At 38.8% G+C, this 20,267-nt stretch overlaps 1 protein-coding gene across 14 annotated transcripts in view; it reads left to right on the top strand.

The window, feature by feature from the left end:
* The window catches only part of KMT2C (lysine methyltransferase 2C), a 203,421-nt gene that overhangs the window by 73,492 nt on the left and 109,662 nt on the right, over nt 1–20,267 (top strand). For all 14 annotated transcript variants that reach the window (XM_075492363.1, XM_075492360.1, XM_075492358.1 and 11 more), the window contains 3 exons: nt 2,874–3,080; nt 6,917–7,056; nt 8,690–8,799. In XM_075492363.1, the coding sequence (XP_075348478.1) occupies nt 2,874–3,080; nt 6,917–7,056; nt 8,690–8,799 (457 nt within the window). The remainder of the gene's footprint in view (nt 1–2,873; nt 3,081–6,916; nt 7,057–8,689; nt 8,800–20,267) is intronic.

The following is a 20,267-nucleotide window of genomic DNA, read 5'->3' as shown; positions in this document are numbered from 1 at the left end:
TAGATCCTCTAATTGCATATTGACATATGGAAAGTAGATTTGTAAGTACTTTCTGCAATCCTCAGATGATAGGAATAAAAAAACTCTACCTTCTGCCCATATAGACATAACTTAAAATATTTACTGAGCACTTAAACCTAAAAGGCTAACGTGATGGAACTGGCCACTTTGTACTGCGTGACAAGTCAGCAACATGACATGTTGGGAAGCGGAGGACCATGGCTTTCATGTGGAGGGTCTCTCTAGCATCCAGATGCAAGGCAGGAAGTACGCTGCTGCTGGTTGTTTCTAGGTATTTGGGGGCCTGATATGTTTGAAGCCCCTCTGCTTACCCTCCCTGGAAAAAGTGTGAAACCCTTTTTTTCCCCCCCTTTTTATAATCCCTCCCCTCTATCTCAGCCCCACGGTCTCTTGGCTGTGGTCTGGGAATGTTCTGCTGCTTCTCTCTTTTACTTCTGCATCTGTGTGTTCGCAAACCTTTAGTGAAGGGTTCCCCCAGCCCCCTCTCTGCGGCGAGTGCTCGAGTGCTTGCTTCAGCGGCGGTCCCCAGCTTTGCTGGAGCAGGAGCAGTAGCACAAACCATATGATTCTTGACAGCTTCACAGCTGTCCACACCATGCTGCAGAGTAGCTGTGAAACTCGCTGCTCCTGTTGTTTCACTTCACTCTGCCTGCAGAAAGCTACTGCTGGAAGTTGTGATACCGGAGCTGCCTTACATGCTCCAGAAATATCAGCTTTACCCCTGTATTCCTTTTTCAAATAGTACCGCTTTAAAAGTTAGTTTATTTTTTTTGTAATTACTGCTTCGTATTTCTCTTTTATAAACCTTAACATTATTGCGTATTTGCTATGACTTCACTTTAAGGAGCTTTGTTTATTTAGTCATAATTATCCTCCAGTCTTTTAATGAGCAGTGATAGTCTGTCTTCACAGGATGTATGAATAATTGTTTATTCCACTGTGGATAATCTTGTGTTTGTAACTAGTGTAATTTATATACCATGGTGCTGCCTGTTTAAATCTCTTAAGTCTCCTCAAAAGTCTCTCTAGTCTCAACTAGCATAAATAGCTTTGCTTTCCCTTCTTCCAAACTCTGCCTGTGAGGCCAGGTCAGGTTTCACTGGTAGTCTGGTGGTTATGTTCACTGACATACAAATAATTTATTTGTTGCTCTGTCACATTGAAAACTAGCTTTAAAATAGACATATGTACTGTTTAGCCATGACTATTCATTTTTCTGCATTCTTATGCTACGTTTATCCATATTTTCTTTGCATCTATTTATCTTCGGGTACCTTTTTCTAAAGATTTCTGGAACGTGTCAGACATTTACTGTCAGCTCTGGTGATTGTGCTGGCTCACACTGGTCCTGTGCTCAGGCAGGATCAGTGAGGGATGTGTGACCGAGACCATGAATATGAGGATGAATGTTTCCTAACACTACTATGGTAGGGTCTTAGTTTGAGTACCCTGATGGGACCTATTTTACCTGCCCACCAACCTGCATGTCCCCAAAGGTCTGTCTGCCTTAGGGAAAGTGCAATCCGACCTATAAAGCATAAGTAAAAGTATTTGGCTTCATTTTGGGCTCGTGTCGAGCTGCTCCCTTCCTTAGTATCTGACTGTCTGGTATTACCAGTACCGTAATAGTGGAGAAGTTGAAAGGCATTTTACATACCCACTTGTACTGCTCTTGCCTCACCTGGCTGAAAAGCACAGGCGCTCTGTATTCCCCCCCCCCCAGCATTTAGTGAATATTATACAGGAGTTTAGCCTTAAGGTTTTCTCTTCTTCCCACCTTACCTCCCTCCAGTCACCCATCCAACGCAGAGTGCCCCAAACCCAAATGTGCCACCTTGCCTATGTACTGGAATCTATTTAAATGGGATCCAGGCTAAACCAAGCCTCTATCCAAGTGCCTGATTCCCTGAGGCATCTTTTTGGGGTCTGAGGGGCATAAATATGAAGAAAACAAATTGCTCATTTAAGCATAAAAAGATGTGTTAAATGGCCTTCCTTTAATGCAAACTGCATTAGCTGCAGAAGTTCGCATTTTAAGTTTGTGGATATGTTTATTATAGAAATATTTTTCAGTAGCTTCCATATGATGTGACACAAGGAGCGCTGTCAGAGCTGTCATTTCAGTGCTGTTGCTATGTTATGCATGTTAAAACGTAATTGCAAATGGTACAGGGATATTGTAGCGGTCACAGTTCTGTAAATGTAAATTTCCTCTAGTAAAACTTTTAGGTATTGTTTTGTTTTTAAATATTTGGATTTGTGTATGTTGTATGCCCTGGTATGCGTGACTGTAGCCATTGCTGTGAAGTTCTCATTATTCTGGTTTTTTTTTTCCATGTTTCATTAAACCTTTTGGTGTATAGTATTTGAACATTGTGTTACACATGAGGTGTAGGTGCTTACAGAAAGATCTGTGTAGTAATGTTCTGTGTTCAGAAAAGCCTTTTCTGTGATGGCAACGCTGAGTTCCTTTAATGGGTGTGAGGTGTTAATAAAGTTCTTCCTCCTATTCTTTTCTTCTTTTTTTTTTTTCCCTGTTTTCTGACGCCTTTTAGCAAGTGTTTGTCTAGAGATACAGAATTTTTGAACAAAAAGGTTATATTAATAATTTGAATATTATATGTGGGGGTTTTTTGTTAATCATGCACTTTTGTGAACAAAAAAGTTCTTTTAATGTAACTTTAAATTAGCTGGAAATAGTGTTCCTGAATGCTGAATTCTGATACCTGACAGCACTTGGGAGCTTTTATTGTTTTGTTATAAAGGGTTAAATTGGCATGAAAGTTGCTCTTTGATGGGGTATCCTCTGCTGTTTCCCCCCCCAAAAGAAGTAATTATCTTCCTTTTCACAGCGAACAACTCTGCGCCTTTTGTTACTGTGGAGAACGGAGCTCATTAGGACAAGGAGACTTAAAACAATTCAGTCCAACTCCTGGGTATGTTATCCCATGGAAAAACCAGCCTTTAAGTAAGAGTGAAGCCAGCGACAGCACCGATGGAGCTTGCGAGAGAACTCCAAGGCAAAACTCAGTGCCGCGCAAACAAAGAGGACAGAAGAAGTAAGTCCGTTCTACAATAAATATGTAAGGGTTTTGTTTTGCATGACATTCAGGAAGCATCTTTACAGATACTGTACTGCAGTAGGCAAATAACTTGTACTTGTGAAAACCCGGTTCATTGATATTAATCTCTTTAAAAAAAAAAAAACCAAACAAACAAAAAAAAAACCAAAATGCAAGCAGTATAGGAATAGCTGTCTCTTCTGCTTTTTGAAGTGTGGTTGGTTTCTCCCCTCCAGTGAGAATCTTGACTCTGGAAGAACATAGAAAAGAAACATAGTTATTGTAAAGCGCAGATCTACTTGTGAGGTTGAAGCAAAAGTATGCACAAGAGCAGAAGATAATGGACTTCTGACACTTCGTGTATTTTGTAGACCGGTGTAACTAGCATCCCATCTTGTTGAAGTTTTTTCCCCTTGCCCTCCAAAGCTGGCTCTTGCAATGGCGACAGTATCGTTACAGGCACATGGCACATGTCATGTGTTTCTTACCCTTCAGAAGTGGGGTTTGTTGGCAGGTTTCCCAACAGGGCGGTTGTACCATCGAAAGGGCAGCGTCCCGAGTCCTCTCAGGTTGGTTCCACCTTTCAGTAATTCTGAAAAATGACAGGAACACGGTGAAGTTTTGTTCAGCATATGGCACGTCTGGTGATGGCACGTAAGACGTGACTGATCAGTGAAGCGTGTTTTTAAATCTCTCTGCCCGTGAGTTTTTCACAGAATCACAGAATCGTATAGTTTGGAAAAGACCTTTAAGATCATCGAGCCCAACCGTAAACCTAACACTACCAAGACCACCACTATACCATGTCCCTAAGCACCTCATCCAAATGTCTTTTAAATACCTCCAGGGATGGTGACTCAACCACTTCCCTGGGCAGCCTGTTCCAAGGCTTGATAACCCTTTCAGTGAAGTAAAATTTCCTAATATCCAGTCTAAACCTCCCCTGGCACAACTTGAGGCCGTTTCTTCTCATCCTGTCACTTGTTACCTGGGAGAAGAGACTGACCCCAACCTCGCTACAACCTCCTTTCAGGTAGTTGTAGAGAGCGATAAGGTCTCCCCTCAGCCTCCTTTTCTCCAGGCTAAACAACCCCAGTTCCCTCAGCCGCTCCCCATCAGCCTTGTGCTCCAAACCCTTCACCAGCTTCGTTGCCCTTCTCTGGACACGCTCCAGCACCTCAATGTCTCTTTTGTAGTGAGGGCCCCAAAACTGAACACAGTATTCGAGGTGCGGCCTCACCAGTGCTGAGTACAGGGGGATGGTCACTTCCTTAGTCCTGCTGGCCACACTATTTTTGATACAAGCCAGGATGCCATTGGCTTTCTTGGCCACCTGGGCACACTGCTGGCTCATATTCAGGCGGCTGTCAACCAACACCCCCAGGTCCTTTTCCGCCAGGCAGCTTTCCAGCCACTCTTCCCCAAGCCTGTAGCGTTGCATGGGGTTGTTGTGACCCAAGTGCAGGACCCGGCACTGAGCCTTGTTAAACCTCATACAATTGACCTCAGCCCATCAACCCAGCCTGTCCAGATCCCTCTGCAGAGCCTTCCCACCCTCAAGCAGATCAACACTCCCACACAACTTGGTGTCATCTGCAGACTTACTGAGGGTGCACTCGATCCCCTCGTCCAGATCATTGATATATTAAACAGAACTGGCCCCAACACAGAGCCCTGGGGAACACTGCTTGTGACCGGCCGCCAACTGGAGTAAACTCCATTCACCACCACTCTTTGGGCCCGGCCATCCAGCCAGTTCTTTTCCATCACTACAGGGATTCTGTAACCGGGGGCTTGGGCTGTCCCCGCGGTTAGACGCAGTTTCGCTTCAGCAGCTGCCTGCGAACCCGCGGATCGCTCAGCGCCGGCTGCGCGGCAGAGGGGTTTGCAGCCTTGGCGGGAGCGAAGGGCGGCGGTGGCGGCAGGCGGCGCGGGGCCCTGGGCCGCCGCCGGGCCCGCGCCCGGTTGCGCCGCGCTGGAGGCCGGGGATTGGCTGCGGGCGCGGGGCCGCCGCCAGCCCGCGGGGCCCGGCCGAGGAAGTGGAACAATAAGGGAGGCGGGGCCGCGGCCTCCTGAGGGGCCGTGGCCGCCTGAGGGGCCGTGGCGTCGCGGGCCGGGCAGGGCCGCTGTTCTTCAAGTCTGACCAAAAGACACTCAAAAAATACTTAATTGCAGATGAAATGGGGACGTTTGTTAAATGGGTCAGTTTGATCTTGTGAGAAGGCTTTCATATTAATGAACGTGCCTTGTCAATTGGGATTTAGTTTTTTCTTAGTGTTCACTTTAAGTCCTGTGTTTTGAGTAGCAGTTTAATGTTAGAAGTGGCTCCACTGGACACGGGCAGTGTGCAGGAACCAGCTTTATTGAACAGAATGGGTTAATTTAATGCTTTAGTAAGGGGAGTTTTAATGATGATAGTGCCAGAGTTAACAGGTTTGGGTTGTTTTTTTTTTTTATGTTCAGCTTCTGTCATGATGTGGGTTATGAGGATATCATGTAATAATTGAAAATTTTTAAACTTTTTTTGGTGGTACCAGAGGGTTGGCACATCCCCACCCCACCCCCCCACCCCCCGCTAAGTTTTTTTCCATGTATTTCTGCATGTAATTGCTGAAGTAAAGGACACATGGTTGTCAGGAAGGCAAAGTTATCGCAGGTTAAAATTCCAGTGCTTTCTGTATCTCTTGGCTTGTTGGAGATTGGTTGTTTTTCAGCATCTTTTTTTAGAGGTTATGATCAGGAGAGCAGTCAGGAAGGAGAAGTGGTTTTGTGCTGTCTCAACTCTAGAAACTCAGTAGCAACAAATGTATACGTTTGAGTTATTAATGGAGAAGAATAATGAAGTTCAAAGAACCTTAACAGAAAACACAGCACCGCCTTTCCTACCAGCTGTCGAAGCATCAGAGATCAGGTCTCTTTTGTCAGTAACCCTAATGCACATCCTGAGATGTCCAAGATAGTTTTTTGCCTGCAGGAAATAAAGGAGGAGGAATCATCGCTCCTTTTTTTAAAAGGAGTAATCTGAGCTTTATTAATTGTTTTCTGTTGAGATTAGAATTTGGGGAACAAATTAATAAGGTTATAAACTAGATCCTCCCATGTCAGCACAATCTGCTAGTCTTTTTATCACTGCATTTTTCAATTTCCCCACAGTTCTCCCCCCCCCCCCCCCCCCCCCCCCCCCCCCTTAACAGCTTGATGGCATTGGATAACGATATTTATTTCCAAGCAGCTTTTTCACTCCTGGTCTTTTTTCTACCTTCTGCCCATAGCTGCTGTATTTTATCTAGGCACCTTACTTCTGGCCATGGCGGTCTTCTTTGAGGATACTGTCAATGCTGTACTCTGGACCAGCTGTTAAGACTGCAGGGAGAGGACCATATCAAAGCTGCAGATGGTGCTCGCCCCTTACACCACTCTTTTTTCTTCCTTGTACATCTCTTCTTCCCCAGAGTAACACAGACTGTTTGCTGTTACCTAATTCTCCATTCCTAGGGTTGGGCAAGTTTTAATATCAAACAGAAGGGGAGTTCAAAAAAAGAAGCATGTGTGTCCTGAAGAATTGGAAGAGAGCAGGCTGGGGAAAGGGGCATTTTACCAAGCACTTTTTTTTGTCTATTGAATAGCAGCTTTAACCGAAAGCTTTGTTATTGGAAAAAATGTTGGGCTAAAGTATGAGGAAGAAAGATTTTTGCTCATGTTGATTTATATTTTATCATGTTTGGAAAGATTTATACTCACTTTCCCTGAGTTTTGGATCATTTACGAGTATCTAGCTAATTGAACAAAGAATGTGGTCACTTCTAAGTTTGTTTTTCTGCTCCCCGATACAGATCTCGATCGAGTATAGCATCATGTACAAGTGTAAGCACCCAAACTGCTTCTGACGATCAGGTTGTCAAATTCTGGGATGAACTCAGTTTAGTTGGCTTACCAGATGACATTGATGTTCAAGCCTTATTTGAGCCAACAGGTAAGATAGGTTTCTATCCTCCTTTTTTCCTATCCAGTAGTAGTACGGTAGCTACAATGACAGTGAGTGAAGTTTTTCAGCTGTTGATTTTCTGTGCTCTGGTGTTTGTCAAGTGTTTGATGATGCTTTCGTAGCTTTTGCCAGTGTTAGGTGGTGTTTTTGTAGTCTCCTCTTCAAGTACTGGACAGAATCGTGGTCAGCTTTGTATGGGGAAATATTTGTAATCTATTGCTGAACTGGTGTTCAGGTAGTAATATCTTCAGTATCATGATTCTGTTTTGCGGAGAAAAGGAAAAAGAAATGAGACACAGTTTAATGTAATTCTTAAAGTCCTAATCCTTAGTCTTACCTAATTTCCTGCTGCTAATGCAGGGTTATCAGAAATAATGGAAGGGAAGATTTAAAAGAGCAGTATTGCTAGAACAATAGAGGCATAATACACTTGCATGTTTCCAGTATCTGCAGGTTTTCTGTCAGAAAGCTGTCTAGTTTGTCATCTGCTCTTTTAATTTTAATGGAACTTTTGTTTTTACTCAGTTATGAATTACTTTTTCAGAAAGCATCTATGTCTAAATGCTTTGATACTGGTAGTCCACTCACGTATTTTGCCTCAAAAATGGAAATATATTTGTGCAATAATATAAATGTCATTCTTTCATGAGTGTGGAAACTCATTTCAAAGTCTAATTAAAAACAAAAAATAAAATTTAATGATTTGCTTTAAATAGTTATATCATAGTGTGTGTGGATGGGTGGGGAGATTTATCAATCTAAATTTTTTTAAGTTGTTATTATTTGTAGACTACTCTTCCCAGGCCCTTAGAGAGATTTTTGGGGAAGTTTTTTTGTTGCTGAATGATTAAGTTGACCAAGTACTTAATTTCAACAGCTAATGCAAAGCATCATTTTGAATCTAGTATAAAGCTGTCACAGAATTCCTTTGGAAGTATGCATCATTTACATTGTTTTTCCCAGAATTAAGTTAGAAACAACTTTTAAGAGATACCTTTTGAATTCTGCAAATTCTGAATTGTTTTATGTAGATAAACTTTTCTAATTATATCTCTATAATGTGTTTGTTGTATTGACACAGTTTTCTCAGTCATTTATATGGTGTCTCTGTTCATGCTGTATTTTGAGCTTTTAAAAGTTTTGTGCAGAATTCTAAAGCATCATGTGAGCATGTTCTACATTAACATACAGATCTATATCTGGTCCTTGGGAATCATAACATTTGTCTGTATGTGAACTCTTGGGTTATCTACAGAGAAATACAAGATCGAATGTAATTCTCCATGTGTCTCGCACACAAACATTGCATATACACCCTACTGTTACAATTATATGATCGAGCATCTGAAAATTAGAAACAGATATACAGAATGTGCCGAAATGAAGAGGAAGATGTGTTAGGTATCAAAAAAATGGCAGTATATTTAGTGTCTGATAGTAACTGCAATATATTTAGTGTAAGGTAATAAGGGCATTAAATGTCGCAACAAGAAAAACAGGAAGAAGAAAGACTGTTAATTTCATCTGTCAAGTATTTACTACTAGAACTAAGTTTCATACTTACAGGAAGTGCTTGATGGAGTTGTACCACCAAAGCTCTTTTTCTTTCATAACGCATTAGGTCATTGCTGGGCTCATCACCGCTGTGCGGAGTGGTCATTGGGAGTCTGCCAGACTGAAGAGCAGCTATCGGTGAACGTGGACAAAGCTGTTGTCTCAGGGAGCACAGAAGTGAGTAAAAAGACTTGAATGCTCAAGCCAGTAAGAAAATAGGGGGTGGGGTTGAAAAAAAGATAGTAGACTAATGCAATACAAGGTATGACCAAAAATATCCACATATGGATCTCTGAGCTTACATGTATAATAAGATTTCTTTGGACAGGTCTTCATGATAAAAGCTACTGTTGCAGTTTATTAAAAAGGCTTATGGAGTTGCATGGAATATATAATTAATTAGTTCTGAGGTAACTAGAATGCAGGAAGTACCTGACTGACCGAAACAAACTACAGACAAAAGGAAAGTTGAATTCAAATTAGCAAATGCTCTGCTAGATAGAGGAAATACTTATTTTGCCAGTTTATATCTGAAATTATATGATTCAAATGTAGTAAAAAAATTCTCATTTACTTTCATACCAGTTTCAAAAAGCATGTTAGTATAGGAACACTAGTGTTTACCACAAAGCCTATGTTGTTACTTTAAATATTGATAGAAATACATATATAAATATTTAGTCTTTTAATTTGAAATGGTAATGCATTTGGAAAAGTAGGTACCTTTGAAAAGGATGGACTCCTTCTGGTGTCGTATTCTGATAGCGTTTTTAAATGATGAAGAGACCTATTTCACATTGGTTTTACCACGTGTAACTATATTTTTTTGGCCATATTTAATCATACCTGGTAGATTATTTTAATAGTTTTTTCTATATTAATCAGCCATGCTATCAACAAATCTGTGTAATTTTTGCTGTTTTTCCCATGATCATGCTTAGGCTGATTTTTACTTGATTCTTAAAGTTTTTAATGCGTTATATTAAAATAAGAAAATGATGCAGAAGATACCTGTAAATGCTCTCCATTGTGTGTACTAAAAAGCTGCTTTAAATCAGTCTTTCAATATAAGCCATATAATACAGCTTTCCTTGCGCCTTCTACTTTTAGATATACTCGTATTGAGAAGTGCTTTGCTTTGAGTAATTTAATTGATTTATGTGTATCTGCTTTCAAAATAAAAGACTATTCAGAATGAATGAACCTGACAGTATTAAGTTCTAAATTAGCTTGAAGATGTTAAAGCATTTGTATGTGTGTGTGCATGTATAAAAAATTATAAAAAGAATTAAAAGAACATTCAAAATTGGTTACTTTTTTTTTCCTTTTCTTTTTAAAAATAATCTTCCTGCTGAAAAGTTTTTGTCTCCTTGGTTTTGGCTGATGATGGTGGCTTGTAGTCATTCTGTGATCAGCTCATTCCCATCTGTAGTCATTTTCATTATGATATTTTGGTTTCTAACAGAAATCCTTGCTGCAGTGTTCAAGTTTGTATTTTGCTCTATTGAACTTCATCCTATTTCCATTATGTCAGTTCCATTTCTTTTCATATGGTACCTTGCTCCTCCCCTGTGCCTCAGGGTGGTTGTGCCTCACCTTCACGTTGTTAGTATGTTTTAAGTTTTGTGTAGATGTTTACAATGCAAATATTTAAATAATTCTTGAAGAATCCCACATCTCTTTGGTGTGGTAGTTTCCATTTCAGCCCTCTCTTTTCATGTGCTGCTCTTTAGCTTCTCTACTAATCTTTTCAAGTTCTGCAAATAATCTTTAGATACCCCTGTTGCACGTTTCAGTGCAATGCAGAGAGATGAGAGAAATTTGAATCAAGTGCCATTCTGCATATTTTCTATTCAGTCTTTGCTGAAACCATTGAGAAACTTTCTTTGCTGTAATACGGCAGTCAGCCAGGGAAGAAAGGTTATTCTCTTTTATCTTTCTTGTGATATCCCCAGGGAGAGCAAAGTAAGAGTGCAACTGTGATTGTCTGATTCTAGAGGAGTAGCTAGACAAAATGGGACATCTTTATCCCACGATCGGACCAGGGAAGTTTTTGCTTTTATTTTTTTTCAAGAAATAAGGAGCAAACTCTTCTGTAGTTCTCTGTTCCTGACCATGGAGCAGCAACGTAGGGGTTGCTCAAAGAGTTTGTGTATAACTGGGTGGGAACCCAAGTAATCCCGTGTTTCCTTGTGTCCAGGCTGTAGTGCTTGGTAATAATTTTTCGCTGCTTTTTAACTTGTCACTAAGGTAAAGAAGGCACAAAAAGTGTAAGGTGTTGGTTATCCTATGCAATAGTGGAAAATTTAGCTTAAGGGAAGAAATTTTCTTTGTGTGAGATATTTTGAAAAGTTTTGAACGAAAGGTATAGCAGTTAATGTATGTTTTTGCATTTACAGGTGCTTGTGTTTTGCTTTTGCTAAAATTTTGGGCTTTTTTCTAATGCGATGTTACTGCATTTTAAAAGTCAAGTTTCTATTTAAATATTCTGAATGCTGTTGGCAATGCAGATGCAAGTATGTGCTCAGGGCATACAGAAAAATAGCTTAAATAAAAACAGGCTGTATGCGATTTCCTCTACTTGCCACCAAATTTGCTTTGTGTTTTATATTGTTGTTGTTTGCTTGGTTGGGGATTTCTGTCTTCTTGGAAATCCCTCTGGCTTGACTTGGGTTTATGATGTGGTCTGCAGCATTGACATCTTTCCTTAGCTGGGAAAGTATGTTTTCTTTTCCTTATGTCCATGTACAGATTAATTTTTGACATGTAACAAACTTTTTATTGATAGTGTAGTCCATTGGTTTAGGTCTTTTAATTTGTGGAGAGCATTTTGGGGCTGTTCTTACCTTGAGGGTCTCTTTAATTTGTAAGTTACATTCATGTTTCTCATTAGTTAGGCTGCCTATTGTTTGCAGATCTGTTTTAACTGGATATGACAGTGTTTCTTATTACTCTGTTTACCAGTTGAGATGTCCATTTGGCTTCACTGAACTTGTGATTGCATTAATAGATCTTGTGTGGATGCATTTCATTGACCTATTCCAAAGTATGTATGTTAATTCATTTTGGTTTTCTTCTTGGCCCATGGTTGCTGAAGGTTTAAAATACAATACTGTAGAGATCTCAGTATCTGTGCATGTTTCACAAAATACCCTGCTTAGTGTGTCTTTCTTCTTCAGTTCTTTCTTTTGATTCACTCATTTTGAAGCCTGGCAAAGACATCTGACCAGTTTGTTACACATGTTTGTGTTTAGACATCGGTCAGTTCTTCGACTTTCTTTCAAAGTCTTGGGTTTGCCCCTCTTTAATGTTAATGAGCGCAAATACATACATCGGTATATGTGAGGTGTTTGAATCTTGTGCATTGTGTTGTTTTATAACAAATGACAAATAAAAGCAGGAATATACAGTTAAGTTTGTGGTAGTAGATGTGCTGTAGCCCTTGCAGGTGGTATAGGTGACTCATTTCATCTCATTGCTTGTCTTGCTTACCTTCCTTATCTCAGCAAGTGACAGTCGTGGATTTTCTCAGAACCACTTTCTAAGTTTAACAAGTCATAAGGAAGAACTGGTGATGCAGGTGACAAGCATGGTGTCAGAGCTTTTCTCAAGATGTCTCTTAAGAATTCACATACTCATCTCTGGAGCTTGTATAGTATGTAAGTTAAAGAGCCTGAACAACCAGACATGGCAGTCGCTTCCCCCACTACTTTAATAGGTTTTCATGGGATTTTGGAGTAATTTTGTTTCAAGTTTTGAAAGAAAAAAACTCTTTGAAATATAGACAGAGGGAGAGAAAACTGCCAGGGATTTGCTTGATCCAAAACTTAACTAAATTTTCTTATAATTCATAAGTGCTCTACGCAGTACATAAAAATTACCATAGCAAAGAAGCTGTCGTATTGTCAGCTTTATGAAGATAGACTTTTATCAGTAAGGTGTTTCTACAGATATTTGTGGTAAGATGCAAAGACGGTATGAAATTGAGACTTAGTAAGATAAACTAAGTGAAGGAAACTGATTGAACAGAAATCAGTTTTTGCTGAAAGTAATAGACGTGGACAAGCAGAATTTTCTGCTTTTTCTTGTATTTCTGGCTTCAGTCTTATGCTTTCTTAATTATGCTGCTTTTTGATATTTGGAAGTGTGAACTTACTGGCATTACCATTTAAAATGGAGGCCTTTAGGGCTTGCATCTGCTCAGTTTTTAACCAAGAGTGGTTTCTGAAATATTTTTAAATACTGCTTTCTAATTTCCTTGTTTATTTTCCATATATTGAGTAGGTGGCTGTTTCTCTACAGTCAGCTGAGGAAATAATAAAGTTTACTACTTGTCTGCCTTACATTGTCTAGCCATAGCTCTTCTGTGCTACAAGGGGGAAACTATGCTACGAAGTCCCAAATCAAGTGGGCTGCTTTTTTCCCCCAATATATAAGTAGCTTAATTCAAGGTGTTTATTAATTTCAGGAAGACTCAGTAGGTAATGCATTTGAACCACTTTTGAACAAACTGTGTAAGAAAGGAATGTGATGGTAACTTTCCCAGGCAGCTTTCTCTTCTGATAAGATGTAGAAAGCAGTTTACAAGTCTGGGAGAATTTGTCAAGGACACTAAAGTCAAAGAAGACAGTATTGGTGGAAACCAAGAAAGAGGTTCCTATCTACTTAAAGACTGAATAGGGGAAACATGATAGTAGTGAAGTGTCTAAAGCAGTCATTCCAAAATACTGCATTACTCTGTTTCCATTTTAAAAATTGTGGATTTCTGTTTGCTTTGAAATTCTGTATAGCTCTTTGCATATTTATCTACTTCACAGCTTTCATTTTTCCAGTAATAGTCAAGTGTTTCTTCAGGACCAGGAGTCTTGCAGCCAGACAGCTGAAAAATTGCTGTCTTCTTCTCCCACCTTTTTTTTTTTTTTTTTTTTTTTTTTTTTTTTTTTTTTTTTTTTTTTTAGTTAATCAGGGCAGTATCTTCTCTCTGTACAAGGCAGCTGTTTTCATCTCCTGCTGAGTTTCTGCAGGCAGTGTTTGGCATGTTATCATTGGTGAGAATTGTAGGAGTTGTTGCTTTGCATAGAGACAAGCTACTCAATAGTATCATGCCTTGTTCCAGACTCAAAACGATCTGCTGTTTTGACACTCCTCTCTCCTGTAAGCCCTTTTCACATGGTAACGCAATCTTGAAATTTTTTTTTAAAGCAGCTTTCCTTCAATTCTGTCACCAGAGGCAGGAGATTGCACTGTTTGTAGATGCTTCCAAGTTGGGGCAATGTTACAAGGCTTGCATATTAAACATCTCACTTGAACTGTTTCTTAAAGCCATTCCCATCTACTGATTTTAATTCTTTGCTCAAGACTTGATTCTAGCATGATGCTTTCCAAGCTAGACCATAAAGAAATAAATTGAGGGGAAAGTTGGGAAACATTTCTAGCTTTTATACTTTTTTTTTTTTTTAAGTGTTTGTCCATATTTTGAATATATCTTCACCTCTTAGCCTCAAGAAACTTCTCATCTTGTTGAGACTTGTCCAAGTTTTTAGTGGTATGTGTGTATGTTTACTTGTGCTGCTTTAAGTTGAAAAGTGATTTGGCTAAACTGATACTTCCTTTTGTTGTTCCTTGTATGTAAAGATAAGCATTGACATCTTAATATACTATTAACTTCATACACTGTGGAGGATTGTACCTATTTAGCCATAGCAGTTTTTCAGCTAGTTTTACCTTTTGTTGACATAAAAACTGTGTGTGAAAAATCGTTTAGATGACAGAATCCTGAAGATAGGGACAGTGTTGGCTTCATATATGTCAACCTAGCTGAACAGAGCACGTAGAGATGTCTTTATTTTGAGATAGAGTGCAGGATTTGCAGTTCCTTGATGCTCTAAAAGCTCCCTTCTTCTTTTTTCATTATTGGAAGAGCTAGTAATTCTTAAAGCCAGGGAAAAATGCATAAAGAATGTCATGTATCATAATTTATACCATTTCTGGGCAGAGTCCTCTGTATTTGCCCATTTTTCAAGGAGAAGCTTTGTAACGTGATACTAAATGAGCAGCTCTGGTATTCAGAAGTTCCTCTCCCAACTCTTGAGTTTTTTATGGTACTTTTGCACACACAAGGCACTTGGCTTCTCTTCGTCTCCCTTCACGGCAGCTTGGGAGTGACTACCTGGCTGCTCTATTGGAGTGACTTCTGATTTCATCTTACCAAGTTTTTTTTTTCCTGTAGTTGCTTTTGTCTTGCAACTGAGGAAGGAAGTACTGCAGGAACTATTCTTCCAAAATAACATCTCTACTATTTTTTAATGGGTTGTTGTCTCTTAGAGAACGCTAGCACAGAAAGTGCTGGAGAAAAACTAGAGGAATAGTGACATATGTCACATCAAGAAGACACTTCCATGTGCTTTTGGTCAGTTTAGTAGTTTCATTCAGTTCCTAACATGTTTTAGAAATACTGTAACAGTTCAGCAGGGGGGGCCATGAGGTGTTTCAGTTTTCCATGAATTTCCCTCTTGTTATTTTGGAGTCTCTTTAGAGAGATTTGTAGCCATTTCCCTGCCGATGATGACAAGCTCTGTACTTTAAGGAGAGACATAGTGAGTAATGGTACAGCTTTGGTAACATTTTAACACTGTAAATTATCTTCCATGAACTACTCTGTTCCAGAACGGTTTGGATTTTGGTCACCTGAAGCCAGATCATTTGTGTCTTGGAGAACGTGAATCAACCTGTTCTTACAGCTTGTTAATGACATCAGAAACAATTAATTGTCAATTATTAAAATATGTCAATTATTGTCAATTATTAAAATATGTAAATTATTTTATAACTGTACTTTCGAAGTTCTGCAAAGCAGCCGTGGTATCTTAAAATTATCATAGTTGGTTTTGGTTTACTACATGTAATTCTTCTGGAACACCTTTGTACACCATAAATGATGTCAGTACAGCTTTGGTAAATCTGTTCAGGTGCAAGAGCTGCCATGGGACCTGTGTGTGTGTGTTCAGTTTTTTGCAGGTCCACCAGTTTGAGAACAGATATTTGCCTACTTAGGAAGATTTACAACTTAATTCTCGTTAATATTGTCACTTGAACATTGATTAAATTCTTTCATTTGAACCAAAATAAGCTTTTCCATGACATACTGTTGTTCATTTGAAGTCATTGTCCTGTAGCAGTTGCTTTGAAAAGCATACATCAAAACAGAGGAACCAGGCATAGAGAAGAAGTGAGAACAAGCAGATAAGAGAAGGAGGAAGGTTGACATTTGAAAATACTGGGATTATTGAAAAATTCACCCTTCCCTGTTTTCTTCTCACCTATGTAATCTGACTCTAGGAGCCAAAGCAAATAAAGTGTAATTTAATATACTTTATGCAAGAAAAAAAACCCCAACCCTAGCTTTTTGCCTACTAGTTGTTTTTAACCCTATAGTCACTTTTGCCAAATTGTTATGACACCACCACCCCTCCTACCCCTCTTATCCAGTGGAATTTTATGCATTCTATTTTTTCTTCTGCGGTGAAACACAGAAGAGAAAAAACTAAATTACAGGCCTTACAGATAAAGAATCTTGTTCCCTATCAAAACACAACACCTTTAAAACTACAGAGTTTAGGACTCAGCTTGCAAAAGACAGTTTTCCATTTCCCCAGTGGTCTCATAGACTACATTTTCTAGTACAAAATAAAATACATTTTTCTATAGCCTTGCTAGTATTTAAGAAAATGAATAGTGGAAACTGAGTAAATGTAAATAGTGGAAACTGAGTAAATGTGAAAGAACTCTGTGCTTCTCTGCTTCTAATATGTTTTTGTAATTATTTTGGCACATAAAGTATTGATACCTTAGGATCTAATTAGGGTCCACACTTGGATGTGGATCTTCCACAGTGTGATGTAATTAAAAGTTTGAAAGGATTGCTATGAAATGGAGTGATCTGTCTGAATAGTATGATCATCAAGTAAGAGGCAGTAGCATGTGGAAGAAATGTGGCTAATGTAAAGTCTAAACACTTTTGATGAAAGAAGGGGTCTGAAATAGATTTTAATTTTGACTAATCCTTTTTTTGAGAAAGAAAACTTCATTTATTTTCCTAGTGTTTCTGATGGAATAGTTGCTCACTTGTGAACGCTTTGATACTCAAGTAGATCTCTATACGTTACTGAAGGAGAGATAGTTGGTAAGTGTTGATTGTGATAGTCTAATTGAGGTTTGTTGACTGAGTAGCTGATCTGTTTTTTCCTTCCCCACCAGTTGTTAGATGGATTAATGTTTCAGATTTGTACTATCTGATGTGAGATACATTATTATCATCATGAAGTAAGTTTTCAAGTCAGCCAGCCAGGAAGAAAACAAGGGGATAAAAAGATACAGTATTAAACTTATTTAATTAAAAACTTGTTTCTAAGATAATCTGATAATTATCAGGCTACCTGACTTTATGCCTATCCAAAAATTAATTTTAAAGAAATATGTAATTTTCCCACTTATTTTCCCATTATTTAACATATTTATTGGTAACATTTCAGTAAAGCTAGTACTATGCTTTAGCGTGTTAAGGTCTTTGGGATTTTTCTGGGTGAAAAAGTCTTTTATAAAATGTGAAGAAATACTTACTTCAAGGCTATATGACACATCCCAAATTTAGCATATTTTTTTAATTAGCATCTCAAGAAACAGAAAATGTTCCTTTCTTGAGAGACATAAAACACACTGTCCTGTTTATGTGCTAATATACAGTAGAGTATCAATGTACCAAATGGCGGCAAAGCATTTGATTTAGAGCTTTTTCTGGGTACTTGCTTGGGAGTTTGGTTTGTAACAAGCACAAATACTTTGACGTGACTTTTCAGTCTTTGTAGTTGTTCCTTGCTTCATAACCTGTTGTGATCATAATTCTGCCCTGTTAATTAGAAAAAGGAGCACATGATAATGTGAGACCAATTTAGCTATAGTTAACTTTTATAGCATCTTCAACATGTTGATTCTATTTACAAGAGGAAGGCAGGCATTAATTTATGAACCACAATTTGGAAGAGCATGTGTCTTCTCAGATGAAGCAGAAGAAAAGATGCATGTTTTTAAACGATTTTTTTTTTTTTTTGAGATTTTTCTTTTGATTTGCTTTGTCCTGAGCCTTCTGTGAAATAACAGCTGTGTTTGTATCCCTACCTTTTTGTTTCCAAATATATGAAAAAAAAAAAAATACTGTGAATTTGTCTACCTGGCAAGTAGTATTGTCAGTGCACATTATAACGCACTGATTAGAGTGAAAGTGTGTCTTATCCTTCTTTGGTCTGTAAGAAATAAGCGCTAGAGTTTAACCCCTGCCAGCTGTTGCAAAGGGACAATGACTAGTGCCTGTATTCTAATATATGCATTTTAGGTTTATATAATAAAGTTTATTCAGAGTAAGAGAGGCCTTTTCATAAACTGTCATTTTTTTCCAGTGCATGAAAACAATTTCTGTGACTTCACTGCCCGGTTCCCCCTGCAATTTTGCAGACCTGAACAGAAGCACAATGTCATTTCTGGCAGGTGGATCTGCATAAAAGGTCTTTCCCATAACTGCATTTCTGGAACACAGTAGCAAATGAGGAGGGAAAAGACTTGGGCTACTTAGGCAGCCCAAACCTCCTTTCCTTAAGACTGTTGGTATGGCTTCATCTAAAGGATAGTGTTTGATTTTTCAGCCTCACCTATTCCTTTTTCTCTCCCACTGCAGTGGTGCTGCTGGTTTCCTGCTGTGGTGCCAGGAGGCTGTTCTGTGGGAGCTTGCTCTGTGAGCGCTCCCTTGGCACTGAAGTCAGAAAGCAGAGTCAGCCTTAGAGTTTTCAGTCTGTGGTTTTTTTTCCCATATGAATGCTTTGAAAAATGCACCTTTCTTGAACTCTAGATGTCGAATATGTGGGGACTAGAATCAGGGGAGAGAGATTGTTGCTACAAAGACGTTTCTGAGAAGGTTTTGATGCTGAATAGACGATAGGCATTGCAGATGCTAAGGGCAGTCTGTGAGGTGTAGGAAGCAGACAAAATGGACTAGGGGCACAGAGAGAGACTGAGAGAGAAGCAGCAATAGCCCAGTAATGAAAGCCGAAAAGCCTAGCTGAGAAACATGAAAGGGCCTATGTTCCTGAAGGAATTTCCAGTGCAGGTTTCCTTTATTCACTAACATTCACTGAAATAATTTACTGAAAGCTCTGAAGTGAAATTGTTTAGTGTGTGTTCCAAACTGGTGAAGTGTGTTTCACAAAGACCTTTTCTTCCTTTTTGCATGACTTGAGTAGAAAACACTTTTTTCATAATACGCTCAAAGAAATTCTCTATATTCTTTTTCTTACACCACCACCCCCCCCCACCCCCCCCACCCCACCCCCCCCCCCCGCCCTGGGTGTCTTTCTTAAATGTTACTCTAAGCATTAAGGCAGTGACATACTAGTTCACATTGAGGTGGCACTCTGTTGCTGGGCATTTCATTTCAAGATTTTATAATCTATCTATACCAAGTTATTTTTGGAGCTTATGTGTTAAAAAGATGGAGAACCTGATCTCTGAAGAGCAAAGAAAGCCCACTAAAGGAAAATCACGCTGTCTCTTAAATCAAGATTGTACCTTCTTCCTCAGCTAGTGCTTCAGTTGGCTGGTGGGATTGACCCATTTTGGTGCTTTGTTGTAGAACATGAGAATAAAGATACTTGGGCTCTCCCTTTCTCCTGTCTTTCTATGCTCAGCAATGGTAGCATAGTCCTTCAAGGTCTACAAAAGAAAGAAAATGACAATACAATGCTCCCAAATTTTAAATGTGGAACAAGGAAATAACAAAATATTCTTTTAAACATCTATGAAAATATTTACAAATTTATTTAAATTACTATCCCATTAATATTTTCAGCAGATAAGAAGACTAGAGCTCTATATATATTAAAAAAAGGCAGGAAATCATACCCATCTCTTAATGACTATGCCCACAGTAAGCCCATAGAAATTTACACAAGGAAGTGTAGCAGCATCTCCTATCTCCTCACTTTTGTAGGTATCTGAATGCAACCCTCATTTTCCTACTTTATTACCACCTCACTCATGGCTGCTTCTTATTTAAATATTTTATATTCAGTCTTTTCCATAGCTAATGCAGATCGATCTGTTGTTTCTTTTAAATGTTAGTGCTTAAGGGTCTAATTTTGCCTTTGTGTGATGGTTACGTTTATGAAAAAAGACTAATCAGTCTTTTGTAGTTAATATTGGTTAGTTTTAGTCAAGGAGAGGCCCTCATTATGCTTTGAGCATTATAGAAATAAAAAGGCATCTTCCTTGCCTTCAGAAGCTTGCTCTTTAATAGATAGCACATGAATAAAAGGAAAAAGTACCCCTTTAGGACAAGTTGTAGGTTTATTTGCTGAGCTGTAGCATTGTTTGGTTAGTGTTAAACAAGGGACTCTAACCTTGGTTTTGTGGCAGTTTCCCTTTTAAATAGTATTTCATTTAAGCATGTCTTTTCAGTTTTTTATGGATGTGGATCACATGCTTTTTTTTGAACAAGAACTTTAAAGTTCAGTCTCTTTAATGAAATTAGAGTTAGAAAGTGGTTTTGATTATTCCCATCAAAAGAGTCTGAGTAATATTTTTCCTGCTAATATAAATTA

The sequence above is a fragment of the Mycteria americana genome, chromosome 2 (assembly GCF_035582795.1).
Source record: "Mycteria americana isolate JAX WOST 10 ecotype Jacksonville Zoo and Gardens chromosome 2, USCA_MyAme_1.0, whole genome shotgun sequence".
Lineage (NCBI taxonomy): Eukaryota > Metazoa > Chordata > Aves > Ciconiiformes > Ciconiidae > Mycteria > Mycteria americana.
Note: the sequence above shows the minus strand (reverse complement) of the source record. Positions and strands in the feature narration are given on the sequence as shown.